At 31.6% G+C, this 25038-nt stretch overlaps 4 protein-coding genes across 4 annotated transcripts; 2 read left to right on the top strand and 2 right to left on the bottom strand.

Moving 5' to 3' along the window:
* Nucleotides 1-16747: 16747 nt before the first annotated feature.
* LOC139092882 (serine/threonine-protein kinase/endoribonuclease ire-1-like) lies at nucleotides 16748-19063 on the bottom strand. Its single transcript, XM_070643438.1, has 2 exons — nucleotides 18804-19063; nucleotides 16748-18743 (listed from the first exon to the last, which is right to left on the bottom strand). The coding sequence occupies exons 1-2, from the start codon at nucleotides 18838-18840 to the stop codon at nucleotides 17497-17499; spliced, it is 1284 nt and encodes a 427-aa protein (XP_070499539.1). The 5' UTR covers nucleotides 18841-19063; the 3' UTR covers nucleotides 16748-17496.
* On the top strand, nucleotides 16919-17411 carry LOC139092885 (small integral membrane protein 8). Its single transcript, XM_070643453.1, has 2 exons — nucleotides 16919-17114; nucleotides 17205-17411. The coding sequence occupies exons 1-2, from the start codon at nucleotides 16979-16981 to the stop codon at nucleotides 17360-17362; spliced, it is 294 nt and encodes a 97-aa protein (XP_070499554.1). The 5' UTR covers nucleotides 16919-16978; the 3' UTR covers nucleotides 17363-17411.
* Nucleotides 19064-19390: 327 nt separating the features above from the next.
* On the bottom strand, nucleotides 19391-21942 carry LOC139092871 (peroxisomal N(1)-acetyl-spermine/spermidine oxidase). Its single transcript, XM_070643426.1, has 6 exons — nucleotides 21682-21942; nucleotides 21507-21533; nucleotides 21064-21420; nucleotides 20193-20925; nucleotides 20013-20133; nucleotides 19391-19952 (listed from the first exon to the last, which is right to left on the bottom strand). Exons 1-6 carry the CDS (start codon nucleotides 21878-21880, stop codon nucleotides 19770-19772), a joined length of 1620 nt encoding a protein of 539 aa, XP_070499527.1. The 5' UTR covers nucleotides 21881-21942; the 3' UTR covers nucleotides 19391-19769.
* A 370-nt stretch (nucleotides 21943-22312) lies between these two features.
* LOC139092119 (protein TAPT1 homolog) lies at nucleotides 22313-24585 on the top strand. Its single transcript, XM_070642412.1, has 2 exons — nucleotides 22313-22496; nucleotides 22576-24585. Exons 1-2 carry the CDS (start codon nucleotides 22364-22366, stop codon nucleotides 24354-24356), a joined length of 1914 nt encoding a protein of 637 aa, XP_070498513.1. The 5' UTR covers nucleotides 22313-22363; the 3' UTR covers nucleotides 24357-24585.
* Nucleotides 24586-25038: the final 453 nt, after the last annotated feature.

Here is a 25038-nt window from a genome sequence, read left to right as displayed (position 1 = left end):
CGACTAGACTTTATCTGAGATCAAACCCGAGTCGTTAGCGTCGGTGCTCTTACCACAATAACACTTCTCTCCAACAGGCAAATAGATCGCTATTAGATAAAATAGTGGTATTTTAATCCGCTATTTGTGTACCATGAAAGCATCATTTTTGTCTGTAGTAGCAGCCCTATCAAACAAATATAAATTACATAAGAATACAAGCTAAATCAACCATTCACAAATGTGTGAGCAACTATGCAAAAGTGTCGGGGAATAGAAACTGGCAGAAGTTATCATCTAAAGACAGATCCACCTTCCGGCAAACTCTAAATGCGGCAATGTGCCCTCGTGCGTCTTCTCCAAAGAAGTAAGTAATAGTATATCAATCAATCTATATACTTCACAACATTTTTTTCCTTGTCCTTCTCTGAAGTCCTCAACCATCCTCAATATTATATAGTTAATAATGCCATAAAAAATCAATACTTTTATATGAAGACGTCCTTTAAAATAAGAATAATAATTTAAATATTTGCTCGCTTTAAATGTCAAGAGCCTTTGAAGAACTTAATATGATAAGATGTCTGATAGAAAACTTCAAAAGCATCACTTTTTTGTATGTTACAATAACAATTTAAATTTAACTTTTACTGATGAATCAAATTGTACTTAAACGATCCTTTAAGAGGCCATTAAACCTCTCTGCCTTCTTTTTATCTTTCAATTCATCTTAATAATCTTGATGAAACATTTTCACAAATTCGAAATTTTAAGCTGCAAAAAAACAGCTTCAATTTATTTAATGAGATTTTTTTTTCATCCTCTCCGTCCCCTTTGTGTCCCTTTTTTTATCTCGGATGTGTTAAATGCTATTCATATAAAATTTATATAAAACACAAAAAAAAAGTGTGAGAAGCAAGTGAAGAACATGATTCATCACTTTTTCTTTCTTTATGTATATTCGAATATTCATCTCGACAAAAGTACGACAGCATTAAACAACATTTTTGCCTTTAGTTTTTTTATGTATATCCTTTCCTGTTTTGTCTCTTTTTCGTCTTCTCCTCCGTTTCACCCACTCATTGTACTCAAAAAGGCATATTTATATGTCATAAACATAGGATATATACGAAGTGAAATGCCTTGATACTTGTCATCTACACTAAACAAATCTCTTCCTTTAACATGCAGAAAAAAATATTTTTAATGTCAGAAATTGTGATTGCATAGAGCACAACTTCAACAATGAACAATATTCATGATATTTTATGAATATACATGCTAGAAGGTAGACAAAATGCAAAGGAATCAAGATTTCTTCTTTTTGGTTCGTTTTGAGGTGGTTTGTTCAGATTTTACGTAATTTTGAATGGAGATGAAGGATTAAGAAACAGGGTAGGAGTTAGAAATTTAGTAGTAGGGGAAGAGAGGGGGTTGGGAAATTATTGTGTATGAACTCCAAAATTATATTGGGCCACTGTACTTTTCTCTTGAAAAACCCTAGCAAATTGAAGAATTTTGAACAAAAAAGGGGGTTTTGAGCCTAAACGCGCTCCCCCTAGATCAGCGTTCTTAGATCAGCTTTACTTAAGAACTCATTGGCAGTGTGAGGGTTTTTGGCTACTGAATCAAATATTGTCCGTGGATCTATGGATCCGTAGATCTGTTAGGTGCTGAAAGCGGTGGTTATGCTTACATGAAGTACAGATTTTATTGCTACGAATTGGATGGCTGAAGATTCTTATTTCATTATCTTAAATCAGTCAGTCTTATATCAGATTCTTATCTTTTTATATCAGTGACGTATGAAACATAAGGACTACTGTTACAAACCGTAACCTTGAGTTGTAAACCACAATCTCAAATATATTCCATCATGTCACATAACATCGAAACGACCCCCATGTAGAATGGATATATTTCATCTCAGATTTGGTCTATGAAAACTGGATCAAAATTTTAATTGAAAGCAAGGAGATTAGCAGTTCAGGTTTTTGTTTAATGTGAATTGTGTGCCTATTGAAAGCCTTTCCTACCTCGTCTCAATTGCTATGAAATATTTTCTGCATGTATGCTTTGGGAATTGGGAATTGATTTTTTTTTCTCTGTTCACATGGAACATAATCGTTTTTCAAAAGAGCAAAATACAAAAAAAAATTTCATTGTTTGACCATATTTCATTATTATAGATTTGCATGTAAAATTCGCATTGTTCGACATAAATATGTGAACATTTAAAATGGTCCATAACATGAATATGAGCACTTATTTGCATTTATAATTTTTTTGCATTAATCAACTCTTGGAAATCATTTCTGCCAATGGCAATTAAGCCCGAGTTGCACAAATAAAGAAGGCTGTATCAAGGAGCTTTTAAGGCTTTGCTTAACGAGTGAGGCTGCGCCAAACCACTGCACTTAATAGACCTACCAGATTATAGTGGGATCAGAACCCCTCCTTTGATGATGCTTTTACCAGCTTATTGTCTTTTGCCTACCATCTAGCTTGTCTCTGGCACTTTGAGTTCCTCAAATAGCTGCTACATGACATCAAATTGGCAGTTTTTTTGGACAGTTAACATGAAAATTGACATTTGGACGTCATATGGTTGCCAAGAGTAATGTGCTGATCAAGCTTATTAACCTCAAATGGAACTATTTGAGAGCCATTTAGATGCCATACCGAGGCAGCTTTCACTTAGTGTTAATCCGTCTTAATAAAAGAGCTTTGCCGGATCTTTAATAACTCCATAACGAAGCCTTCATCATTTCTGTTGCTCGGGAATAAAGGAGCTTAGGAGAAAGATTAAAAGTTCAATAACGTAGCCTTCACATGTGTCGCTCGGGAAGAATATGCTGCCATTGAATTATTGCTCATTATAAAGTTCCTTAGAGTAAAATATATTAGAACATTTGTGTGTAGGAACTGGTAGGAACTACCTTTAACTGTTTACTCGTCTCCTACGCAGCTAGCATCCCACCATATTTATGCATTTAAATAAACATTTACGAATGAAGAAGTGCAATTCTCAGAATAAAAATTGTAAAGCTTTTAGTATGTTCATGTCAACAGATTCTATAAAAAGAAGTCTAATAAAAGAACTGCATAGTGCAACATGAAGGTGGAATATTGCAGTTATCTCGAATTCATGTGTCGTATGAAAAAGACATTCTTTTTATTTAAATGCTACCTTATGTGCAGTGATGCAACATTATCGACTTAAAGCGTCAATTAGCTGTGATAAATTTAAAATAAATTTATTTCTCTTTAAAAGCACAACGAACATCTATCAAAATATAAATTGCACCGATAACCGATGTCTGGTGCCATAAAAATGAAAATTCTTGATGACAAACGTTTCCTAATATTGAGTACCGTAACACACTTGAATGTATTTGTGAGTCCGACCAAAATCAAAATAAATATATATGAGCCAGAAATTGGGAGCAAAAAACTATCTATATGCTCATATATCATGGTGGTTTTCAAATGTACATTCACAAATTTTGCAGAATCATAGTAGTAGATAGATACGAATTTCATGTATAAACAAATTTTACTATCCACACAGGACATCGTGCTAAATTGTGCATTCAAAATCTTCTGTTATGTACGATTTTATACATATAAAGTTACAAACAATAAAGCATTATGTACAAACGCATACAGGACTGCATGTGTATTTGCTGACGCACTGAGAGCAATGCATATTTTGCGGGTAAAATTGAAAGCTTTTTTGAAAGCTTGAATAATTTCTTTGAGTGATGATGGATGCTCTTGATGGAAATATGTTTTTGATAATTTTACCGCTAAATTTGAATCTTGCAGCACAAGAAAGATATTTACTGACTGTATTTTGACTGTTTTTAAAGCCATGAACCTTTGCTGTTTAGAACAAAGCTCGAGTCGAATTCTAGCTCTGGTTTAGACATTAAATTTCATGGCTTCTTGCACACAAGGCTGACTATTCGTTCTAATCTGGGCCTACATTTGTAGCACATACTTACTTACTTCGATGACCGTACAGATCAACTGTGATCCATGGCCTCCCTCAGATGTCGCTTAAAACTGCTCATCGGCTTAAAGAAATTTCAGGAATCATTAGTTCTTTTACGATTAGATTTGGTCGTCTTTGTTAGTTCTAGACCGACTCTCTCTTTGGGTCTTTTAGCATTTGAGCTAAATTTAAAGACGGCGGCTAGCTAGGCCAACGCACCTAATATTAACCAGGGCTTGGGTTGTCTACGCTCTTCTATGTAATTTGGATTGACGGTCTCTACCGCGCGAAGGAGAGGTTGGTACTTGGTGTGGTTGGGCTAAGTGCAGTACGTGGCTGCTTATGTTCCACATTTGCACACCTAATAGGGACCCTACAGTTATAGTGAGTTTGTAAATAATGTTAAAATCTTCTATTTAGTAACTCAAAAAGCACTTTGCGGAAAGAAGGAGAAACAGTGTCCTTTAGATTAAAGTAATTCTAGCTTGGTCCTAATTTTGTTAAATCTGAAACTAGAGACATGTCAGCCTGGATACACTTATATCCGAAATTTTCACTTCGTGTACCTTTCGAGTAAGTTAATAGTCATACAGAATAATTTGAAAGCTTCAATTAAAAGTTTATAATTAACGTCCAAATGTTTCATCGAGAGTACACAGTGGTAAATGAAAAGCATTTTCATTCAAATAAATCTCGTGTTGACATAAACCTTTATTTAAATCTCCTTCCTACCTCTCCTCTCATGTCCATTTTATTATTCAATTCGCTATAGCTTGTCATCATATAATATATATATATTTGTACATACAAAAAAAGATGAAATGAAAAGATGTAGAAAAGCGATGTAAAAAATGCTTTGAACGTTCATGGCTTTCATGTCGTCTTTTAATTAATTTTCTATGAAATGCTTCACATAAATTTCATTTTATGCTGCTATTTTCATTTCACTTGATATGTGTATTGCGATTCAATGCAGATGAAAATTCTTTATTCTTTCCATTTTTTTCTCCTTCTTTCTTTTACACAAAGGTTTATCCTCATAAAGTCTCTCCCAGTCGCTTTCTGCTATATCAAACAAAAAAAAAGGAAATAAAAAAGAATGGGAAACGATTTGAACGACATGATGATGACGGTGATGATGTAAAAGTAAAAAAAAGTAAATGACATAGACAAAGAGAACAAAAAATTATAGAAAAACGTGTGCTAAATGATAGACAGCATGGCTAAAAGGAATGGGCATTAAAACAACTAGGAAGCAGAAAAAAAGTAGATAGTAAATGAGCCTTTAAGAGAGATGGAGGATGAAAAGACAAGAATATGATATAGGTATTCGATTATACAGTATTAATACAGGGATGCTTTATGGGTTTGAGTGTCTATTGAATATTTTTCATCAAAATTGATGATGCTTTGATTGTGGAATGAGGAATAATTTGAGATAGAAGTACTATTTTATTCCTGATTACACAGCTTTGTTTTTCTTTAATTTTCCCAAAGTAATTTTCAAAGAATCAGCTTTCATTGCTTTATCTAAGGGCTATATGTCGTTCATTTATGATGAACATATTTTAGGCAATAAAGAAATGTGAATCTTTCAAAAATATGTAGCGTAAATCGGTAAATTGATCAAAAATCCGTCATCTGGTTGGCTTGACTCTGACTTTGTGCTCAATTCGATTCAAATCTGGCATTATACCAGAATCACGTCAGCCTGGTGTCAAATTTTGAATAAATCAACTGACTTTTGCGATTTATTATCCTCTTTTACTTGCTTACCTTCTTCGCTGACCCTACAGATCAATTATGATCACTTGTGTCATCTAAATCTAGCACAAGACTACGTAGGCTACTGCTTACTGAATGCTGATTCCAAATGCAATACTATCTCCATGAACAGCTCCTTCCCAAAAGTTCATTGGTTCTCCACGTGATCACTTGCTGTCTACAACGTCCTCAGGCTCATAATTCTTACTAACTGAAGCTTCCATTGAGATTGATATCATAAATATCATAGAGTTTTTTAACAGCCATCATGAATGACTCTTTCATATTAATTTCAAGTGAATTTTGATTCAAAATGCACAAACATCAGTCAATGATTAGACATCGTTCTATTTCTCATTGAAGCACCTCTGTGTAGAACAAACCCACAAATATATAAATTTCTGTTTGTGTGTACACATCCATATATGTCAAATTGGCAAGCCATAAAAAGACCATTCATGTAAACAATTTCATCTAGGCTTACCTAATTGCTTATGACGCAGGACTTGAATTCTGTCAAAATAGGTCAAATGTGAATATTGAATATTTTCGATTACAAGAAATCAAGATGGATTTATATCATGATATATCATGTAGAGACATTGAGATATTGTAATAAGTTTTGGTAAGTAATTAACATTTCTGGAATATTTTTGCATGTTTTTGTCAGTACCTCAATCAAACGTAAATCCAAAAAGTAATTCCTTTGCATGCATATATCCTAAATTTAAATCTATTTTGTTGTACAGTCATGCTCATTTTATGTATAATTTAAAATGAAAATATATTTTGGTACCGGATATGAAATTCATGATGAGAGAATTCGATATTCAACTGAGACTTCTTCTAAAACAGAACATCAAAATTAAATGATCTGTAAATGACATCATATTTATATTTAAAATTTGTCACATCATGCGGAAATTATGTGCTAAAAGGTAGACAAGATGAAATTGAGAGGATTCTCTTTATGATATTCCTTTGTTTTAAATTCTTTCATCTGTAAATCATATCTCGTACATCATTATGATATGATATAAAAAAAGGGTATCATGAAAAATCATATCATTTAACTTTATTACATTCTTTTTTGCTTTTTCTTATCTTTTTTTATGCAGACAATGTAATCATAAATTGATAGGATGGGTAGGATGGGGTTATGGAGTATAAATTAGGGTAGCGTTTAGGCAAAATTGATCGTATATTTGCGAAAGCCTTAAATTTGTTAATAAAGTCCGTTAAATTTTAAATATTTTTTAAAGCTTTTTAAGACATTAACAATTTAAATTTTGAAAAGTCGTTAAATTTTGGAAATTTTCTGAACAATTAATATTCAAAATTTTGTAAAAATTCATTTAATTCTCTAGTGTAAAGAAAGCTTTTTCACAATATTGCAGCATAATTCAAACAAGCTTCCCCATCCGAGTTATCACAATATTTTCAAAAGCTCAAGAAATGAATATGAACAGATATATTCGGAATGAAAATTTGCAAAAATGATTGCGTAGGGTTATGCAGGCATATTGAAAGATGAATATACAGAAAAGCACCAGAATTATCATACAGATATGTAACAATTCTTCTGAGAAATTACAATTCCTTTAGACATCTGTGCGCATTTGTGTATTTGGTGTGTATTTTTTTGCTGTAAGTTAAAAATAACGCACATGATCTTTTTTAATATTAAAATATTTATGGGATTTACATGTGTTCAAAATGAACATATGCATGATACATTCCATCTGCCTTTAACCACATACAAAATGAATCATATCATCATAAAAAAAATTTCATTAAACCTCCTCTAAGCTCCTAAATCCACTTGCTTTATTAGTTAAGTTGCGGTCGTTAATTTTACGTAGTTGTGCGGAAATTTCATGTAATATGTTTATTTATGTGTTAATAAGAAGAAGTCGTGGGATATAATTTGGAACCCTTAATATAGATCTATGAAACTTTGCATAATGCCAGATGGATCTTGCTCATTTAGAAATTATTTTATGAATCCGCTCAATCGTATATTATTTATCTAAGTCTACATCAACTTGAAATTGGGATTTTTGGGGATGAAAACCAAAAACAAGCTTTACAATTGAAACATTGATGCTTTTGTGGATTTGATAAGTATAGCATTAGAAAATTACCTTATTTTCAATGTAAATTTAAGTAGAATAACTAATGTAAATTTAAGTAGAGTGAAGTTTAAAGCAACTGCTTCTTTCACTCGGCAAGTCACTGGATATTGCCAGCGATTTGTTTTTATAACTTTTGTAATCGCATGGTCAAAAACTTTATGAAATAGATTTGAAAATTTTTAATTCTACCACCTTAAAATTGTTTAAATTTATCAAAACTCTGTCTATTAAACTGCATAGCGTTTGAGCTTCTGCAAGCTTTAATAACCATTAGGATTAGGAAAATTCAAAGAAAAACGAAACAGACATTGCTAGACAGATGTTGTTTCAGAATTTATAGCAATACCATCCAAAACTAACAAATTTAGCAGTTAAAGTTCGCGAAGCTAATCTGTTCAAAAGCTTTAAAAAAAAATGCCTGAAGATTCGCGGTTTATTTAAAAAAATTAAAGCTATTCATCTGGATACTTTAAAGCCTAAGTTTTGCCTTGATAGCAGGGAAAATAACACTTTGTTCCGTTAGAGGATCGAACTCGCGTCATTTGATTTCTGGTCGTATTTGATTTCTGCTGCTAAGCTATTGGGGTTGTTTGAAGTGCTTGGTAGAGTGCAAATTTGAACTTTTATTATTGCTCTGAAGGCTTTTAGACTGTGTTTAGATCTTTTTGGTTGATGCATCTGTACTTAGATGCTCTATCACATTTTATGTGAAGTGCAGTCGACTTAAGTCGACTTTTCCATACGAAATCCGAGTCGTCTTTCGGCTTCGAAAAATACAAGGCAAGCTTATACAATTATGTACAAGCAAGTTAGGCATATTAAAATCAATGAATTCTTTCTAATTCCATTTGGAAACAGAATTGAAAAAAGATCACACCAACTTGAAACCATCCCATCTACTCAAATTTTTTTGAAAATATTATGTCCCATTAAATGTTAGGTAATTGTCTAAATTAAATTTTAATCTTCAGCTTCATTTTTTCACTGATTAAATTAACACTCGAAGTCAAACTCAATTAATTAAAATGTAATTAAATTTACTTGAAATATCAAAAGCCATCTTATCCCTTTTGATGCCGAAAAAATCTTAAGTAACAGCATGATTCTCACATTTTCGACACCGAACTAATAAGATTTTTTTTATAGACAATTTTCTCCTTACTCATTTTCCTCATTCAATTTTCATCTTCATTTTTTTCTCGGTATGATTGAGCCTTAGAAAAAAAAGGAACAAGAGAGGATAGAACATTTTACTATCTCTATCAAAAGAATATTATGGATAAGGTTATATAGCATAAGTAGAAGTCTAGCAGATATATCTGACTCTTCTGTATTTTGGAATGAAAATTTCGTTTATGATCCAACAAATTGTGACAATGTTTGGGATAAAATTAGAAGAAGAAGGAATTGCAAAAGTTCAAATGACAGACGTTGTAGGCGGTTAGAGGGCATTTCTTATAAATTGTTTAGTCATGCTTGTTGAAGGTAACAGAAGTTCTTTGTTGATGTGCAGTCAGGCAAAAGACCTTTTAGAGTAAAAGAGGCAATTTTTCTAAATTGAAATTATTTGGAAATTGTGTGCAGTTTGCAGACTTTCAAATGCTCAATATCTAAAGCAATTGTTGAACATTGTCAGAAGTTTTAGCTTTTCTCAGAAGTTAGCTCCCAAATTAGAAGTAATTTCCACGCATAGCGTGTAATTTTATTGTAGCTTTCGGACTCCATGAGTGTTTTTGGTTATATCCTTGATTCTATATATAGTCTTGATTGTTATTGTTTCTCAGCATTTTCATTCGTTTTATCTATTGTTTTTTATATTAAGGATCCCGAGTGGCATAATGAGGCGAAACTAATTTTTCGCTATAAAAATGGGTCTAAATCAGTCGTCACAGTGCCATCCGGGAATCTATGGACCTTATCGTTAATACTGTGATGTAACAGTGCTCTTACAAGCATGTGCTTCGGGTATAAGAACTTGTAGAGAGTAGCGAAGCTTAGAGAGCGGAGAATTCATTTAAGGGAGAATGAAGTGGAAGTTTTAAAGTTCAGTTTCATTCATTAAGCTTCGCTCTAAAAACGGCACTTTTAGGGGAAACTTTAAAGCTCTGTTTCATTTTCTTAGCTTTGTTTTTCTCTACAGAGAGAAACAAAAAGGGTCAAAATAAAAGAAGTCACGAAATTTTTTGAAGGCCTTCAGGGCATTTATCAGAAAAAGGACAGATTAGTCTTCATTTTGGACTATGACGTAAGAAATAGTAAGAGCTGAACTTTATAGACACCAAGACTTCTTGCATTCAAATGTTACACCACGAACCAAGACGACAGTGAAATTCGACCCATGTTCCAATTAATCCCAATGCCGCGGTAATACTGATCGGGTCTTCTACAAAGATTAGAAAAAGCTTACATAAAGCAGGAAACTACAATCATCCAGAAATTACTACAAACAATTTAGTTCCCAATCAGTTGAATATTTAAACAAAAGGTATGCAAAAATTTCAAGATTCCACAAAGAAGATTTAATGAAATAAATGAAATGGAGTCTACCAGATTGATTTAATCAGCTCATATATTTTTCAAAAAAGCATGCTACAAGAGATATGTAAAGAGAAAATAGGAATGAAAGATATTTTGAGGATTTTTTTTTGAGATAGCATGAATATTGTGATTTCATTATTCTATTCTTGTGAAGAAAGAGGAAGAAGATGATGTGAAATATTCAGCATAGCTTATTTGTGTAAAGGAATAAACTAGACCAGCATGTATCTTTTCACAAAAAAGTATTGAAAACCTTTAACCCAATGTTGATTTTTTATATATGTGAAAATTAGATTTTTCATTTATGTATGTCCCAATGTAAGCAGCATAAAGTGGATGATATCACATGTTAAAATAAATTATGATCTCTACATGAAAATCACCTAACAACTACTCTCTATTAAGTGCTACTGGTTATTTTTATGACATTGTAATACTTTACTGCTCATAAAAAAATAGTAGATGGTACGAGTTATGCAACATAGAGAAGCACTTAAAAGTAACAACGATATCAACAGTTCGGAGGATGAGAAATAAAAGAAGAAACCACAAGTCATGCCGTATATTCTATTATATTGGAAGCACTTTGCTCTCTTTGGTTATTTTTTTCAAAGTTAAGTGTTGACTTTTAGCAACTTTTAGCTTGTTTTTTGTCCGTACACCTTTCTGGATGTTATGGATTGATTTTAAGAATTTTCTCAAGGTATGCATAAGCTTTTGTATTTGGCAACAGACATAAAGCTTTTAGAAAGTTCGTAAATCAAATAAAAACATTCTCTTGTGTAGAAAATATCAAGTTTAAAAGATTATTCAGGAAAGACATGCAGCAAATAGCTAATGCTCTAGTTTCTAGACCTAATTAGGTTTAGTCAGACGATCATTGCTCCGAAAGTGACGGTTATGTTCAATTTTTTAGATTCATCCTTCCGCTTAAATTGAGCAAAATTTTCTACTTTTAGAAAACAGAAGCATACATACAAGAAAACCTCTTAAAGCGCTACGATTTATGGTCGAAACTTAACAATAATTCTTAAATCTATATTATGGACATATAAGCTCAAGTATACAGCACAGAATCTAATTGCAGTTTTGATGTGTAGTAGCTAATTTGGCAACACGATTTTAGGTTCGGTATTAATGTAAGCTCTCGTCCTAATTATTCAGTCATTTATAATGCATCTAGGTTCGTTCCATAAAAGCTCTCTACAATGAATTTACGACTCTCGTTTCTTTTATCATTCTTTTTTATAAGTGTGTTAAACAGATCGATTAAAAATGCGTTTTAAAGCCGCGACCGAATTTTTTACTTCTTTTTATTTTATTTTTTCATTTCAGTTAGAAAATCAAATTTTCGTCCCAAAATTTTCCGTCATAAAAAATGATTCTGTAGGCAGTAAAAAGTCATTACTTCATTTTTCTTTCGTTCCATTTTCATGTAGAAAATTTGATAGGAACATTTATTATAAGGAAAACATAAAAAGCTCATATATGTGTAGGAACATAGTTAGAATCATATTTGTTATATATGAGACTTTGTTCTCTTCTTTTCACGCATGAAATATGAAGCCTTTTTCATTCTGTAACAAATCAACCATTTCAGTTTTAAAAGGTACTGCTGCTAAAATATATACATTTGTACAGTATTTTTTATTATATGCTGTATGCCGCTATATGTTTAAGGAAATAAAAGGGATGAGTTATTAATCTTTTGTTAGACAAACAAGAGACAAGACACAAGTGTAAGTGTACATGCAAAGAGACTGTTAGATACGATATGTGGTTACGTAAATTTCCTTTGAGCAGTTCTTTTCATATTGTATGTCATGTGGTGATATCCTTATAAATGACATCTCAATTTTCCTGTGGCTTTTGAGAAGACGTCAAGAGTTTTTATGACGATTAATTTTCTTCTTCCTTCATTCTTCGTGTTTAGTCAAACTACATTTACATATTGTTGAGCATGTGAACATATCCATGAGAAAAACTTAATAGGATATAAATTTATTCAAGTAAGAAGCATTTTCTTACTAAAAATCGTGTAAATTTGATAGTTGTGAATACTGGTATAGGTCAGGACCCGTCAGGACTTTTCAAAATATGCTCTAGACCTGGATACAGTAAGCACTGTGGTGTACATACTTCATATAAAATTCAATAATTTCAGTACTTTTGGAGTGTCCGATCCTAGCTCTAGACGCACTAGTGAGTGGCTAAAACCAGTAGGTAAGTTGCCAAATGTATCGCAGCACACCATTTTAGCACTTTATACATACAAGGGTTCAGCCAAAAGCTGCAGAGCAGCCAATCTCAAATGATGAGCTTAATACTCAATCCATTCACTCTAAAAATAGCCTTTTCTTATAAAGCTTACATTATCAATCAATTTTCTTTATAAGTTTTCAAGCAACAAAAGCCATAAGTTCTTTAAATCTTTAAACAAGACAAAAGTGCATGTATGACATAATCCTTCATCGATTCTCCTTTAAGTTTATGATCAGAAGCTATTGAACATTAATATTTTTATTATTGTTCAGCTTTGATTCCTTACGTTCATACTTATAGGTAACAAAGCTAATTGTAGAGAGCATTATAAAGACTTCTTTCTGTACTTCATAAAATCGTTCACATCCTTAAATCGGCTTTAGTATTTCATTCATCTTGCAGGCATACAAGAATCTTGCATTAATTTTTTTCTATGCTAAACATTTAACTCATCCATGCTTCGAGCATTCTTCGTTCCTGAGTGATCACATTTGATTGATTTGATGTTGAAAGTATTGAACATACATATGGTTAATATGGAAAGGAGTGACGACATTCAAGTCATAATCGAATTTATTATCTACGGTTCGATGGTTCAGTCTGCAAAATAAATTTGCAGCCTTCATTAAATTAGCTGTAGACTGTGAAAATTGTTTACACAGAAATTTTCAGCGAGTGCCGAAAGAATCAATTTGGAATGAGAACTTTAAATTATTCAAGATTTCGATATTAGGCAGCTGATGCTTGGTATGGGGTTGTTCTCTTATGTCGTGTGACATTTCCATTGAAGGTGGTTGATTCCTCACCATGTTGGTGGTAAGCCCCGACCGAAATCGCACATGATATAGGATTCGTGACATTTCCGAAAAAAAATGCCACAGCACGCAGGTTGTCCAGCACTGTCTTAGACATTACAGACATGCAACAGCCAAAATCGATCAAGTATCAATTGCTCAGTAGGAGATAGATCAAAATTAAAATTAATACGTCACTCATAAATGACCCCTAAACGATACCAAATGGGCTTATTTTTGATGATTTTTCATTTTATGGATTTAAAGGCTTCTGGAAATCTTTATTACAATGTATACATTCATCAAAATGGCAATATTTGTGTGTAAATTGATGAGCAAAGTACATGACTCACTCAATTGAGTTTTCTTCCTATAAAGACGTGACAACAAGTATAATGCTTATATTTACCATAAATTTATTCAAATGCAAACGGAAAAGCAGAAGGGGAAGTGAAAAATTGCTGGTAAATTTATTTCATATCAAATGTGGAACGTTACTTACGTAACATAATGACTTTAAGCTCACATTGTGGCATCAAGGAGAAGTTTATGTATTAAATTTATTTCCGTTTTTCCCATTCTAACCAATGATTTTAATTGTTATAATGCAAATAATGTGAGGCATATCTAATTTCAAAATAAATAATTGAGAAATGGAAATAATAATGTTGAAAAGTTGAGAACTAAGTTCTACTGTTACACTTGGTATAATTTAATCTGATAATGTATAGTCTCAAGATGAAACATTTTTAGTAGTTATAATTCTTTAAATGAGATGAAGCACTTTGGTTGAAATTAGCGCAGCTTAAATTACTTTAAAATATTATACCGAGCTAACTTTAACTATGAACAGTTTGTTGATAAATGGCCTCTATAATTCACTTTGATTACAAATGATAAGGAATTGAGCCAAATCATAAGCACAATCCCACTTCAAAAAGAAAGAATAATAATTGAATTCTTCATCGGAGGAACCAAAGCATTCTCAGTGTCAATCTTTATATAGAGAACTTTTTAATTAATCAGTTCCAATACTAGAAATAACAAATTCGTTGAATTAATTTATAATTTTCTAAAATTTAAATTTTTTTATGTAATTTTTGCCTCAAAAGGTCAAATAAAAATGAAAATAGTTATGCAGCAGATTTATATGGTTTGATTGTACATGATATTTTTATCTAAATATATTGAAAATGTTGTTAACTTACTTAAATTAATTATTTTAATTTGCACCTTTTTCTTTCTGACAAAATGTGTTAAAAACTGATACCTAATTTAAAAATTTACCGTTAGAAAAAGAGAGTGAAGAAACTACGGCATATTCTAATAATTCAAAAAATATCCGTTTAATGTTTTCGCATTCAACAAATACAAAGACTATTTTTGTCCATAAGTAAATAAACATTGCATTAAGGTCGCTGCCATAAATTATCAATCATCATTTTTCATACACCCCGTCAGAGATCGTCCTTGATTTTTACATTTATTTGCGTTTTTATTACCTTTTATACATTAATATTCAGGCAATTAACTTCATGATTCTTAAATGATACGAGAACTTTATTATCATGTGAATAAAAAGACGGTTGTGAGAGGGAAGAATGGAAAGTTAAATGCAGCTTACGAGATGATTTTATTCTCTTTCGAACATAAAACTTTTTCTCCTAAAATGTGAAAAAAAAAAAAGAAAATCATTTCATGAGAGAAATTTAAAGAAAAGGAAAGGAAAAAGGCAAGCAAGCAGCATAAGAGAGAAATAAAAAGCATGATAATGTTGTGTGTTTTTTTTTCCTTTCCTTTATCATGTGTTACCCAATGATTTGATTTAATTTCCTGCATGGCACAGAGTATTTTAAATTTGATTTATTTTTCGCACGTCCTTAAAAAGTATGTAGTATGTAGAATGGTAGATGGGATGGGTGGTTGCTCAATTTTTTATGACATTTTATGCTTCTTGCATGCTGAGAAATTTATGATGTAGATGTGAAAATATATTAGACACGTGTCTTTAATGGTACGATAACATAAAATTATCAACATTATTAATTGATGGAACATGAAAAATTTACATCCAAATTTTATGGATAATCAGCTAATAAGGAACAACAGCATTAACATTTTACTTTCAGATAAAAATATATTTATTTGTACATACTTTTTTGCAGCAATTGTAAATTCTTATCACGAACATTTATCGCGTAGCTAATTGCTTGAACACGATTTACCTAAGCAATTGCTTCAATGTGCTCTAAAATGTCAATAAATTCTTTACATATTAAAACGCTGTATATATGCATATAGCTTACATCCATTTATGTGTGACACAGTTAATTAAAGTGAATATTTTTCGAAAAAAATTGTTTTCTCAAAGCAAAATTTTTGTAAAAATTCTACAAAAATGGAAATTTTTTAACTAAATATTCCGATTACAATGCTGAAATTAGTCTATACTTCTTTATTTTTGATCATACTTCAACATATATTCAGCTTTGGAACTGTCAATAAAGAATTAAGTGACAAATCAATCGATTTTGTCCTGCAAATCAAGGTCATTGAATATGGCAGATAGGAATTTTTTGAAAATTATCAAAATACGTTTTTCAGATGCAAAGTTTTGGCATAAATGCAATTCCAACACTAATGACATAAAATATTTATGAATGTTGTAATGAACATCATAGCTGTCTAGTCTTTTATTGTGCAAAACACATCCCCGCACCTTAATTATGACAGTTTTTTAAATAGTGTCTAGACTTTGCTGCCACTTAAAAGTTCTAGGTACGTCATTTTTGAATGATCTATAAGAACTTTATAAACATGTAGCTCAGAGCTTAATAAAACATGCAAATTTTCATTTTAATCACAGTTTATGCTTATGTGCGTTATTTTATGAGTTTAATTCCATGTTGATTAAAATACTATGCAGGATAAGCAACTTTTCAGCATTGTAATCGAAATATTTAGTTATTTCCAAATTTTTATAAAAATTTTGCTTTGAGAAAACAATTTTTTTCGAAAAATGCTAAATGGATGTAAGCTACTTAATTGGTTTATTTTTTGCAATTTTATCAAAATATGAAGAAATTTCACATAGTTACATTAAATTAAAGATTATCCAACAAACTGCTTATGTGCGTTTATCATTTTGATTTTGGTTTTTTAACATTTCAAAAATATTGTATATTTTGTTAGAACCAGTTTCATTTGGATAAGTAATCATAATCATCCATGTTGATTCATGCAAATTTTCATTTTAATCACAGTTTATGCTATGTTTAAAATACTATGCAGGATAAGCAACTTCTAGGATTAAATAGCTACCTGCTGTCATTTATTACTTTAATTGCACGATAGGCAATTATTTTAAAAAAATAAAACTTTCATATAAAAATAACGGTTTTTAAATTTTCAAATTATTGTCAGACTTCCAGTGTGAATCCTTCCAATAGGTTTGTTTACATTCATTTTAATCGCAAGTGTTTTGAGAAAATCATTAAATTTAATAAATTATGGATAATAACAAGAATGACAGTGTAATTGGAGAGGACGCTAAGATAAAGAAAGCTGCTCCGGGTGATGGTATTCGGTCGTTAAAATCAAGTTATGCATTCAGACTCATAAATTATGAATTATATGTAAAGCCAAGTAAGTTGATTATTTTTGTAGAATCCAATTTCACTTATTTCTTTGAAAAAAGCATAAATATAGCATGGATTCATATTTCATTATTTACAGATATTGTCATCATGTCAATTGGATTAGTTGCCATAACGGGAGTTTTTGGATATATAGCGTACATGAGACATAAATATGAAGGATTGGGATATTATTCAGCTGTTAAATCGGACGGTACTGAAGTGTTTGAGAAGAAAAAGTCACGATGGGAGCAGTAACTTACTTAAATATAGCTTCTTATTTAAAAAATAGACTTTAATAAAAATTTATAAAAAGTAACAAAAAGATCAAATTGAATATTACAGAACTGTCGCCTGTAATAAGTAATTAGTGTAAAATACTTAAATACCTTTTATGATCCATTTTCGTTGCTTTCGTAGTCCAACTTACATTTGTATAAATGACAAATTAATAGAGGGAATTTTCGGTTCCAATACTTCATGAATTCCTCATCATTATCTCCCATGATTTTTACTAATTTGTCATTTGATGCATGTACATGTAAATTACGTAATTGTCTTACCAAACTTAAAATACTAGTTCCTTTAACTTCATCTTGACTAAGGCCATTATTTGTTTGATATTTTTGTCGAATTTCTTGTAAAGTCTGGATTACATTTCGTTCAAGCTTAAGTGTCCAATCACCATTAATGACTTTCTTACTTCCTTTAAATAAAACTGATATAAACTTTGAATCTTTTTCAGTCAATTTTGATATATCCACAATGAGTTTCGTCATTTTTTCAGCTGACCATGACCATGGATGTCCTTTAATTGTGGATATTGAAATTCTTTTGTTCGGTGCAAAATTCAGCATTTTTTGGATTAAATCTTTACATAAAACATTGAAGGTAGAATCATCCTTAATTGTGTTAATTTGTGCTGAAATTTTGGCTGCTTGATTCTCATATTCCATTTGAGGCAAATCAAATCCATTCGTTATGATAAAATAGAATAAGCAGCCGAGAGCATAAATGTCTGATGATAAAAATACTTTTTTCTGTTTAACGATTTCAGGTGCTGCATATCCACTGATATAATCATTGAATTCGTATACTCCATACATTCTTTTTAACTTTTGTGATTTATGGAAATTAATTAACTTAATTTGATCAGTTTCATCGTCAATATAAACATTTCTTGGTGACAATTCAAGATGTAGGATACGATTTTGCTGTAGATATGACATAACATCTGTTAATTGCAGCATTATATTCATTTTTTGTGTGTTATCCTTTCGAGTTCCAATCGAGTTTTTTAAATTAGTTCCAAATTTTGTCATCACTAAAAAACATTCTCGTTCATTTATATCAAAGGGATAAAGAATAGTCGCTATATTTTGATGACTAAGCTGCGATAAGATACTCAATTCTCTTTCCATCTTTTTCTTTTCCTGTTGATAAATCATTTTAAGCAATACTTGTTGTACTCCTGAATATCCAGTAAAGATTTTGCCGCCGTAATTAGATCCATCATTGCTCAGCATAAAATCATCATTCTTATACGTTAGTCTTGGATTTTCAGACAAAACAACAACATCGTTTCTTTGTTCATCTCTTGTTGCTTGTATTTGTCGTCTAGCGTTTTCTGTTGGATGTTCTAATGATCAACAGAGTAATTAATATATTATGGATTAATTATATTAAGGTAATATATTACCATCGTCACTATCTTGGATACTGGTGCAATTTCCCATGATAACCGGTTTAAATAATAATTTACTTCACAATATCTAGAGAACATAAATTAATTAGACTGACTTAGTCAACGTACAAAACAATACTGCAATTCCATTCTTCCAAAAAACACTTTTGAATTTCCAGTTTTCCAGTGATATTCTCTGGAACTCTTTATCGCTGGAATTGTTTACAAACATTGATTACGATCTTTTGAATACTTTTAACATTTAATGCTATTATTAGAGGACGCACGAACTTGTTGTTTACGTTTTATCGGCAATTAAGGTTTAATTTCGTGTTTTAATGCATATGTGTGAGAAGTAATTAATTTTAAATTGCATTCTTGGAATGTGAGGTATGAAACTACGCAGTTAAAAATTTTGAAAAAGTTTTTAAATTTTTGAAAACCGTTAAAAATTTGAATATGAAAAGATCGTTAAAATTTCAAAAGCTAAAATGCCTAATTCCTCACATATTTTCAGCCTAAAAGTGTTTGAATGACTCAAAATTGCAAAGCTGAAAACACAATACAATCACGATAACAACAGTTGACACATCTATTTTTTTTAATAGTAAAATCAATTTATTATGCTGTTTTTGCTATTTTCTTTTGTCAGTTTCAATTAAATATTATTAAATAACATTTCCTTTCTAAAAACAGTCTACATAAATAAAAATTTGATAATCTACGTATGCAAAATAAATCATAATAAAATGAAACTTCTGTCTCAAGACTAGAGGATGAAGATTAAAATGCACGAATCAAAAGCATACAGTGAAGATCAAAACTTATGAATTATTATACGCAAAATGCTAAATATTTTAAGTAAAAAATATAAAGGCATTCAAAATATGATTTTTTTTTTTCGTCAATTAATTAGCTTCGGCATGAACATTTGTTATCAGCTTTAACTATGAAGACATTTTTAATACACATGTAGGACACTCACTCTAGTGATATGCCTTGAATCCATGCACTTAAGTCTGTTGAATCATTTTCCATGACAATCTCTTGTGGAGATTCCGGTCGATAAATAATTTGTGCTGTGTTCCTGCCACATAGATATGCACCGTGGACTGTGCTGTAGAAGTTTGAGTGGCAATGCTCTCCAGCGAATAAAATTGATGGCTAAAATGGAACCAAAGATTAATTAATTATATATTGCCAATGGCAAATTTCAAGCCATACCTTAGACTGGTGCGGATTCGAATAAAGTGGTTGTGCAATATTCTCAATATCTTCTTGGGAAGCACCAATGCCAATTGAAGTGTAACTTCCTTTTGTGTACGGCTGACTAAACCAGGATGTTCTGAAATAATATCCAGCATTAAAAAATCACTAAAAATTCAGCACAATTTAAAGTCTTACTTAACACATTTTTTGGGAGCGGGAATGTAGGGATCTTTAAGGAACCTTTTGAGTAATTCAGTGCATTTGTCAGCTATAGTTTGGTCATCTAGTGTTTCCATATATTCAGCTTCTTTTCCACTTATCCATCCTAATATTAATCTATCATTAACTTTGGAGAATGAGTAAATTTTCTTATACCAAGAATCTTTAATTTGCTCTGCCGATGGTTCATCATGAGGCGATATGTCATCTTCCCATAGCAGCATAATTTCACTTACATCTTGACTTAGGAACGGCCTGTCATATTCGAGAAATATTTTATTGACAGTTCCAAATAGAAGACGATCTATTGATTCCTGTTTATACTCAGGCAGTGGTGGATCAAAGATTTTTGGATTATGTTTTAATACTCCTAAAGGAATAGTGCATATGACATGGTCAGCATAAAATACTTCATTTGTATCACAAATAATTTGCACGCGTCCATCATACTGAATGCTTTTAGGCTCCTCTGTTATCGTCTTGTCCGATTCATTTCCATCTTCAGATTCTTCTGGAATCTCATTCAAGCCACTCGGACTTGTTACTGGAGCCTTTTTTCTCTTCCATTTTATCGTCCTTACAGGACAGTTTGTTAATATTGTATCAGGCGAGAGAGTTGCCTTTAGTGGATTTAATATAGAGCTATAGCCATTTGGTAATATTATATTGCCTCCTTGAAGCTCAGTGTAGCTTCCCAATTCTAAAAGATCTAAAAAATTAAGGAAATGATATCATTATGAGGCTTATAATGAAAAATGGGGGCGGATTATAACAGGGGTGGGCTTATAATGGAAAATTTAAGTATTTTGTTGTATAACAAGCCACAAGGTATATGAGTAATTTATACCTATTTCATCCATTGAATGACATCCAGATATACATGTTTCACGCTTCAGCAAGCAGTTTATAATCATCTCTCTCAGATTTTTCTCTTCTTTGTTACTAATAGATTTTAAATAAATATCAACTTCCAGCTTGATGTGCGCACCAACGGAATAGACATCCTCTGGCGGAGCATAAGTGCATAAAAAATATTCTTCACATCGTCGCAAAAATATCAAGTAGGCTTCGTATATCTCTTGTAATGTCTCAAACGGAACTTGTTTTCCATTGTCTGTTAATGCAATAACTTTTCTACTTTGGGGGGCTGTTTGCTGTAAATTTATAAGATTATGTTGCATGGCTAATTCAAATATTGGATTTCCTGAAATTATAGACGATTGGTACGTGTGAATAGTCATGTAACTGGATCTTAATATTTAGTAACAAAGAATGTGAAGGATTACTTACCAAGCACTCCATGCACCCAGTTTGCGCCTATAATTAAATGGAAATTCATTAGTCACTAACTTTATCAACAAATAGATCAAACCAAACGATAAAGATAATTTCGCAATCGTGCACTTTTGCAGACACCCGAAATTTGGACAAATTAAAGCATGTCATAAACAAATTAAGGTCCTACCTAATTCAACCCTTTGCGTATCTAAGGGAATTGATATTATTCTTCCTCCTACTCGATTCCTCGCTTCAAGAATTTTAATATTTGTAATTCCATTGGATATCAGGTGATTAGCAGCTGATAGTCCAGCCACGCCAGCCCCAATTATTATGACCTTATAATAATTTTCTTTATTTTTATTGCTAGCATCTTTAACACTCATTATTACTTAAAAATATTGAATTAAATTATTCTAAAATTTTTTCACCAACTTTAATGTTTTGGATTTTTATCGAACTATTCCGTCATGTCTGTCACTGCTGATAATTGTGTAATTTACTATGTGGGAGTCTGATTTTTGTGGTTTGACATCATTCATGAATTTTGCCCATTGTTATGCAAAAATCGGTTTGTGTCTCGACTAAATTTTCGAATTTTAATTTACCGTTAAGCTAACTTACTTTCTAGTGTAGTTGTGTGCATAAAATTTTCTATTCAAAGAATTGATTAAAATTTGAATTCTCCTTCAAATTTTCTGACTTAATCATAGCTTATTTAATCAAATTTTAAGCAATGTTTTGTTCAATGCTGCCTATGTTAATAACGGTCAATTGAAATTCAAAATTTTCGATTGTTCCCGCAATTTTACAAGGGCCTGTGATTGTTTTGTTTTGTAAATATTCGGGCAAAATCAAAAACAGAAATCATGGATACATCAACTCCCATCAAGCGAATAAGGTTTAGAACTGATTCATTACAAGACAGCGAGCCATCGTTTGACAATGACTTTTGTGATGAGCCATTTATACCAAAAAACGGCGAGATTCCGAGAGAAAGAGGTAAATTTGCATTACATTGTTGTTTTATCACTCTGAAAATATTAATTGAGGACACGCAATCAAAATTTACTTAATATAGAACGTAGCAACTTTGGACTGATGGACTTTTTACGAGTAGAATTAAATAGAGGATATTGTCTGGATCATGACGAAGAGCGTTATAGAGCAAGACGAGAGAAAATTTATTCATTTATGAAAATTCCAAGAGAATTAGAGAAATTTCTAGCGTATGGAATGATGCAGTGCTTTGATTCATTTTTGTATATATTCACATTCTTACCTATAAGATATATAAGAGCATTTTGGGCATTACTTACTAGACCAATAATTAGATGTTTAAAACGAAGGAGGGATTCACAGAGGATTTTATCAGCAGCCGAAACATGTGATTTACTTAAAGGAACTATGTGGATTATTGTCTGTTTTGCATTATTATATGCCGATACAAATATGCTGTATCATTTAATTAAAAGTCAGTCAATCATTAAACTTTATATGTTTTACAATATGCTGGAAATTGGCGATCGATTGTTGTCAGCTTTTGGTCAAGATATTATTGATGCCTTATATTGGACTGCAACGGAACCAGGAACTACAAGCAAAAGACATTTAAGTGTTTTTGCACATTTTGTATTTGCCGTGCTTTACATGTTGTTGCACAGTATTTTAGTCATGTTTCAAGCAACAGCTTTAAATGTCGCCGTTAATTCAAGTAACAAAGGATTGCTGACAATTATGATGTCGAATAATTTTGTAGAGCTTAAAGGAAGTGTTTTTAAGAAATTTGACAAAAATAACTTATTTCAATTGACTTGTGCGGATGTACGTGAAAGATTTCATTTATCCATAATGCTGGTTATAGTCATGATACAAACTATGCGTGAATACAATTGGAAGACTGAACAATTTTTCATCATGCTACCAGACTGCTTTTGGGTATTGGCTACAGAATTCGTTGTCGATTGGATTAAGCATGCATTTATCACCAGATTTAATGAAATATCCATAGAAGTTTATAGAGAATATACAATTAGTATAGCATATGACGTGACACAGACAAGACAAAAGCATGCATTTTCAGACCATTCAGATTTACTTGCTCGTCGTATCGGCTTAATTCCATTTCCATTGGGGGTTGTTTTAGTCAAAGCACTTTACCATTCATTGTCATTCAAGAATGTTGGTGCCATTGTCATATTCCTAGTCGCATATTTGTGCCTATTTTCATGTCGTGTATTAAATACAATTTGTACTCTTGGGAAGGCTTGTGATATCATGTCAAAACATCAGGAAGAGAAAATAGCAGAAAAGCTTGCATCAACAACAATTAATCAGCCACAACAGCAACAGTCACAGCCATCATCAATAATGAAATCAAAAGTATCGTCACCGAGTAGTGAGGGAAAAGTGGATATTGCAACATCAACATCAACATCACCACTTCATAGAAAATCAGCACCGACAGTTAAACCACTTACACAATCTCCAGATGTATCCTCATCATCTACAAGTCCAACTCGAGTACCTTCCAAAAATCAAGTATTCTCATTATCGTCGGATGAAAATAATCTTAAAATAAATTCACCGCTCGGTGCAACAGTCATTTTCTCTAATAGTGACGTGGATTTAGATGATATTGGGATTTTAAATTCGAAAGTCATTGAACAAAGTGTTGAAGAAAAAATTCACTTGATGGATGATTCATTGAGGCATCACGGTTCGGAACCTGATTTAGCAAATTTACCAAATGAATCGACAGATGAAGAGGATACACCGCCAGTGATGTTACGTCGACGATCACATAAAAGGTCCGAGAGTGAGCCATTCATTCAATTAGATACAACAAGTGATCGATTATAGCAATCAAAGACCATGTGGCAGAGACTTATGACTGCTTTGAACCAAAAATTTAATAAATTGAATGTTTAATCACATAATGTGATGATAATTACATAATTATGCCTGCAATTATGATGTACTAGTTAAAAAATTTGTTAATATATGTTTTATTTGTTTTCGTACCATGCCTAGTTTAAATGATAATAAAAGGTTATAAACTTTTATGCCAGTGATTCTCTATAATATAAAATCAATGAATTTTCATTATGCTAATAAATCTTATCGATTGACTTTGGTTATTAAGGAAATATCTCAGTGATCAGCTATTGGATAATATTCATCCTTTGTCTGTTTTGCCTTACCGGATGTGAAATATATTTAAGATTTGACAAATTTCAAAAATTCAAATTTCAACAGTTTTCAAGAATTCAAATTTCAACGGTTTTCAAAAATTCAAATTCCAACGGATTTCAAAAATTCAAAATTCATCGGTTTTCAAAAATTCAAATGGATCGGTTTTTAAGAATTCAAATTCCAACGGTTTTCAAAAATTCAAATTGTATCGGTTTTTTAAAATTTAAATTGAACCGGTTTTCAAGAATTCAAATTTCAACGGTTTTCAAAAAGTCAAATTGTACCGGTTTTCAAAAATTTAAATTGAATCGGTTTTCAAGAATTTAAATTTCAACGGTTTGAAATGAAA

Source organism: Chironomus tepperi, unplaced genomic scaffold (assembly GCF_022539635.2).
Source record: "Chironomus tepperi strain 1889 unplaced genomic scaffold, CSIRO-AGI_Ctep_v1 contig_16, whole genome shotgun sequence".
In the NCBI taxonomy this organism is placed as follows: domain Eukaryota; kingdom Metazoa; phylum Arthropoda; class Insecta; order Diptera; family Chironomidae; genus Chironomus; species Chironomus tepperi.
This window is presented reverse-complemented; position numbering and strand designations above follow the sequence as displayed.

Coding starts and splice junctions, on each gene's coding strand:
- LOC139092885 (XM_070643453.1), top strand. CDS start 16,979: ATGGATAATAACAAGAATGACAGTGTAATTGGAGAGGACGCTAAGATA. Junction 17,115..17,204: donor TGAATTATATGTAAAGCCAA/GTAAGTTGATTA, acceptor CATTATTTACAG/ATATTGTCATCATGTCAATT.
- LOC139092882 (XM_070643438.1), bottom strand. CDS start 18,840: ATGGGAAATTGCACCAGTATCCAAGATAGTGACGATG. Junction 18,744..18,803: donor TATCCAAGATAGTGACGATG/GTAATATATTAC, acceptor GTTGATCATTAG/AACATCCAACAGAAAACGCT.
- LOC139092871 (XM_070643426.1), bottom strand. CDS start 21,880: ATGAGTGTTAAAGATGCTAGCAATAAAAATAAAGAAAATTATTATAAG. Junction 20,926..21,063: donor TCATTCAATGGATGAAATAG/GTATAAATTACT, acceptor TTAATTTTTTAG/ATCTTTTAGAATTGGGAAGC. Junction 19,953..20,012: donor CGAATCCGCACCAGTCTAAG/GTATGGCTTGAA, acceptor GTTCCATTTTAG/CCATCAATTTTATTCGCTGG.
- LOC139092119 (XM_070642412.1), top strand. CDS start 22,364: ATGGATACATCAACTCCCATCAAGCGAATAAGGTTTAGAACTGATTCA. Junction 22,497..22,575: donor CGAGATTCCGAGAGAAAGAG/GTAAATTTGCAT, acceptor TACTTAATATAG/AACGTAGCAACTTTGGACTG.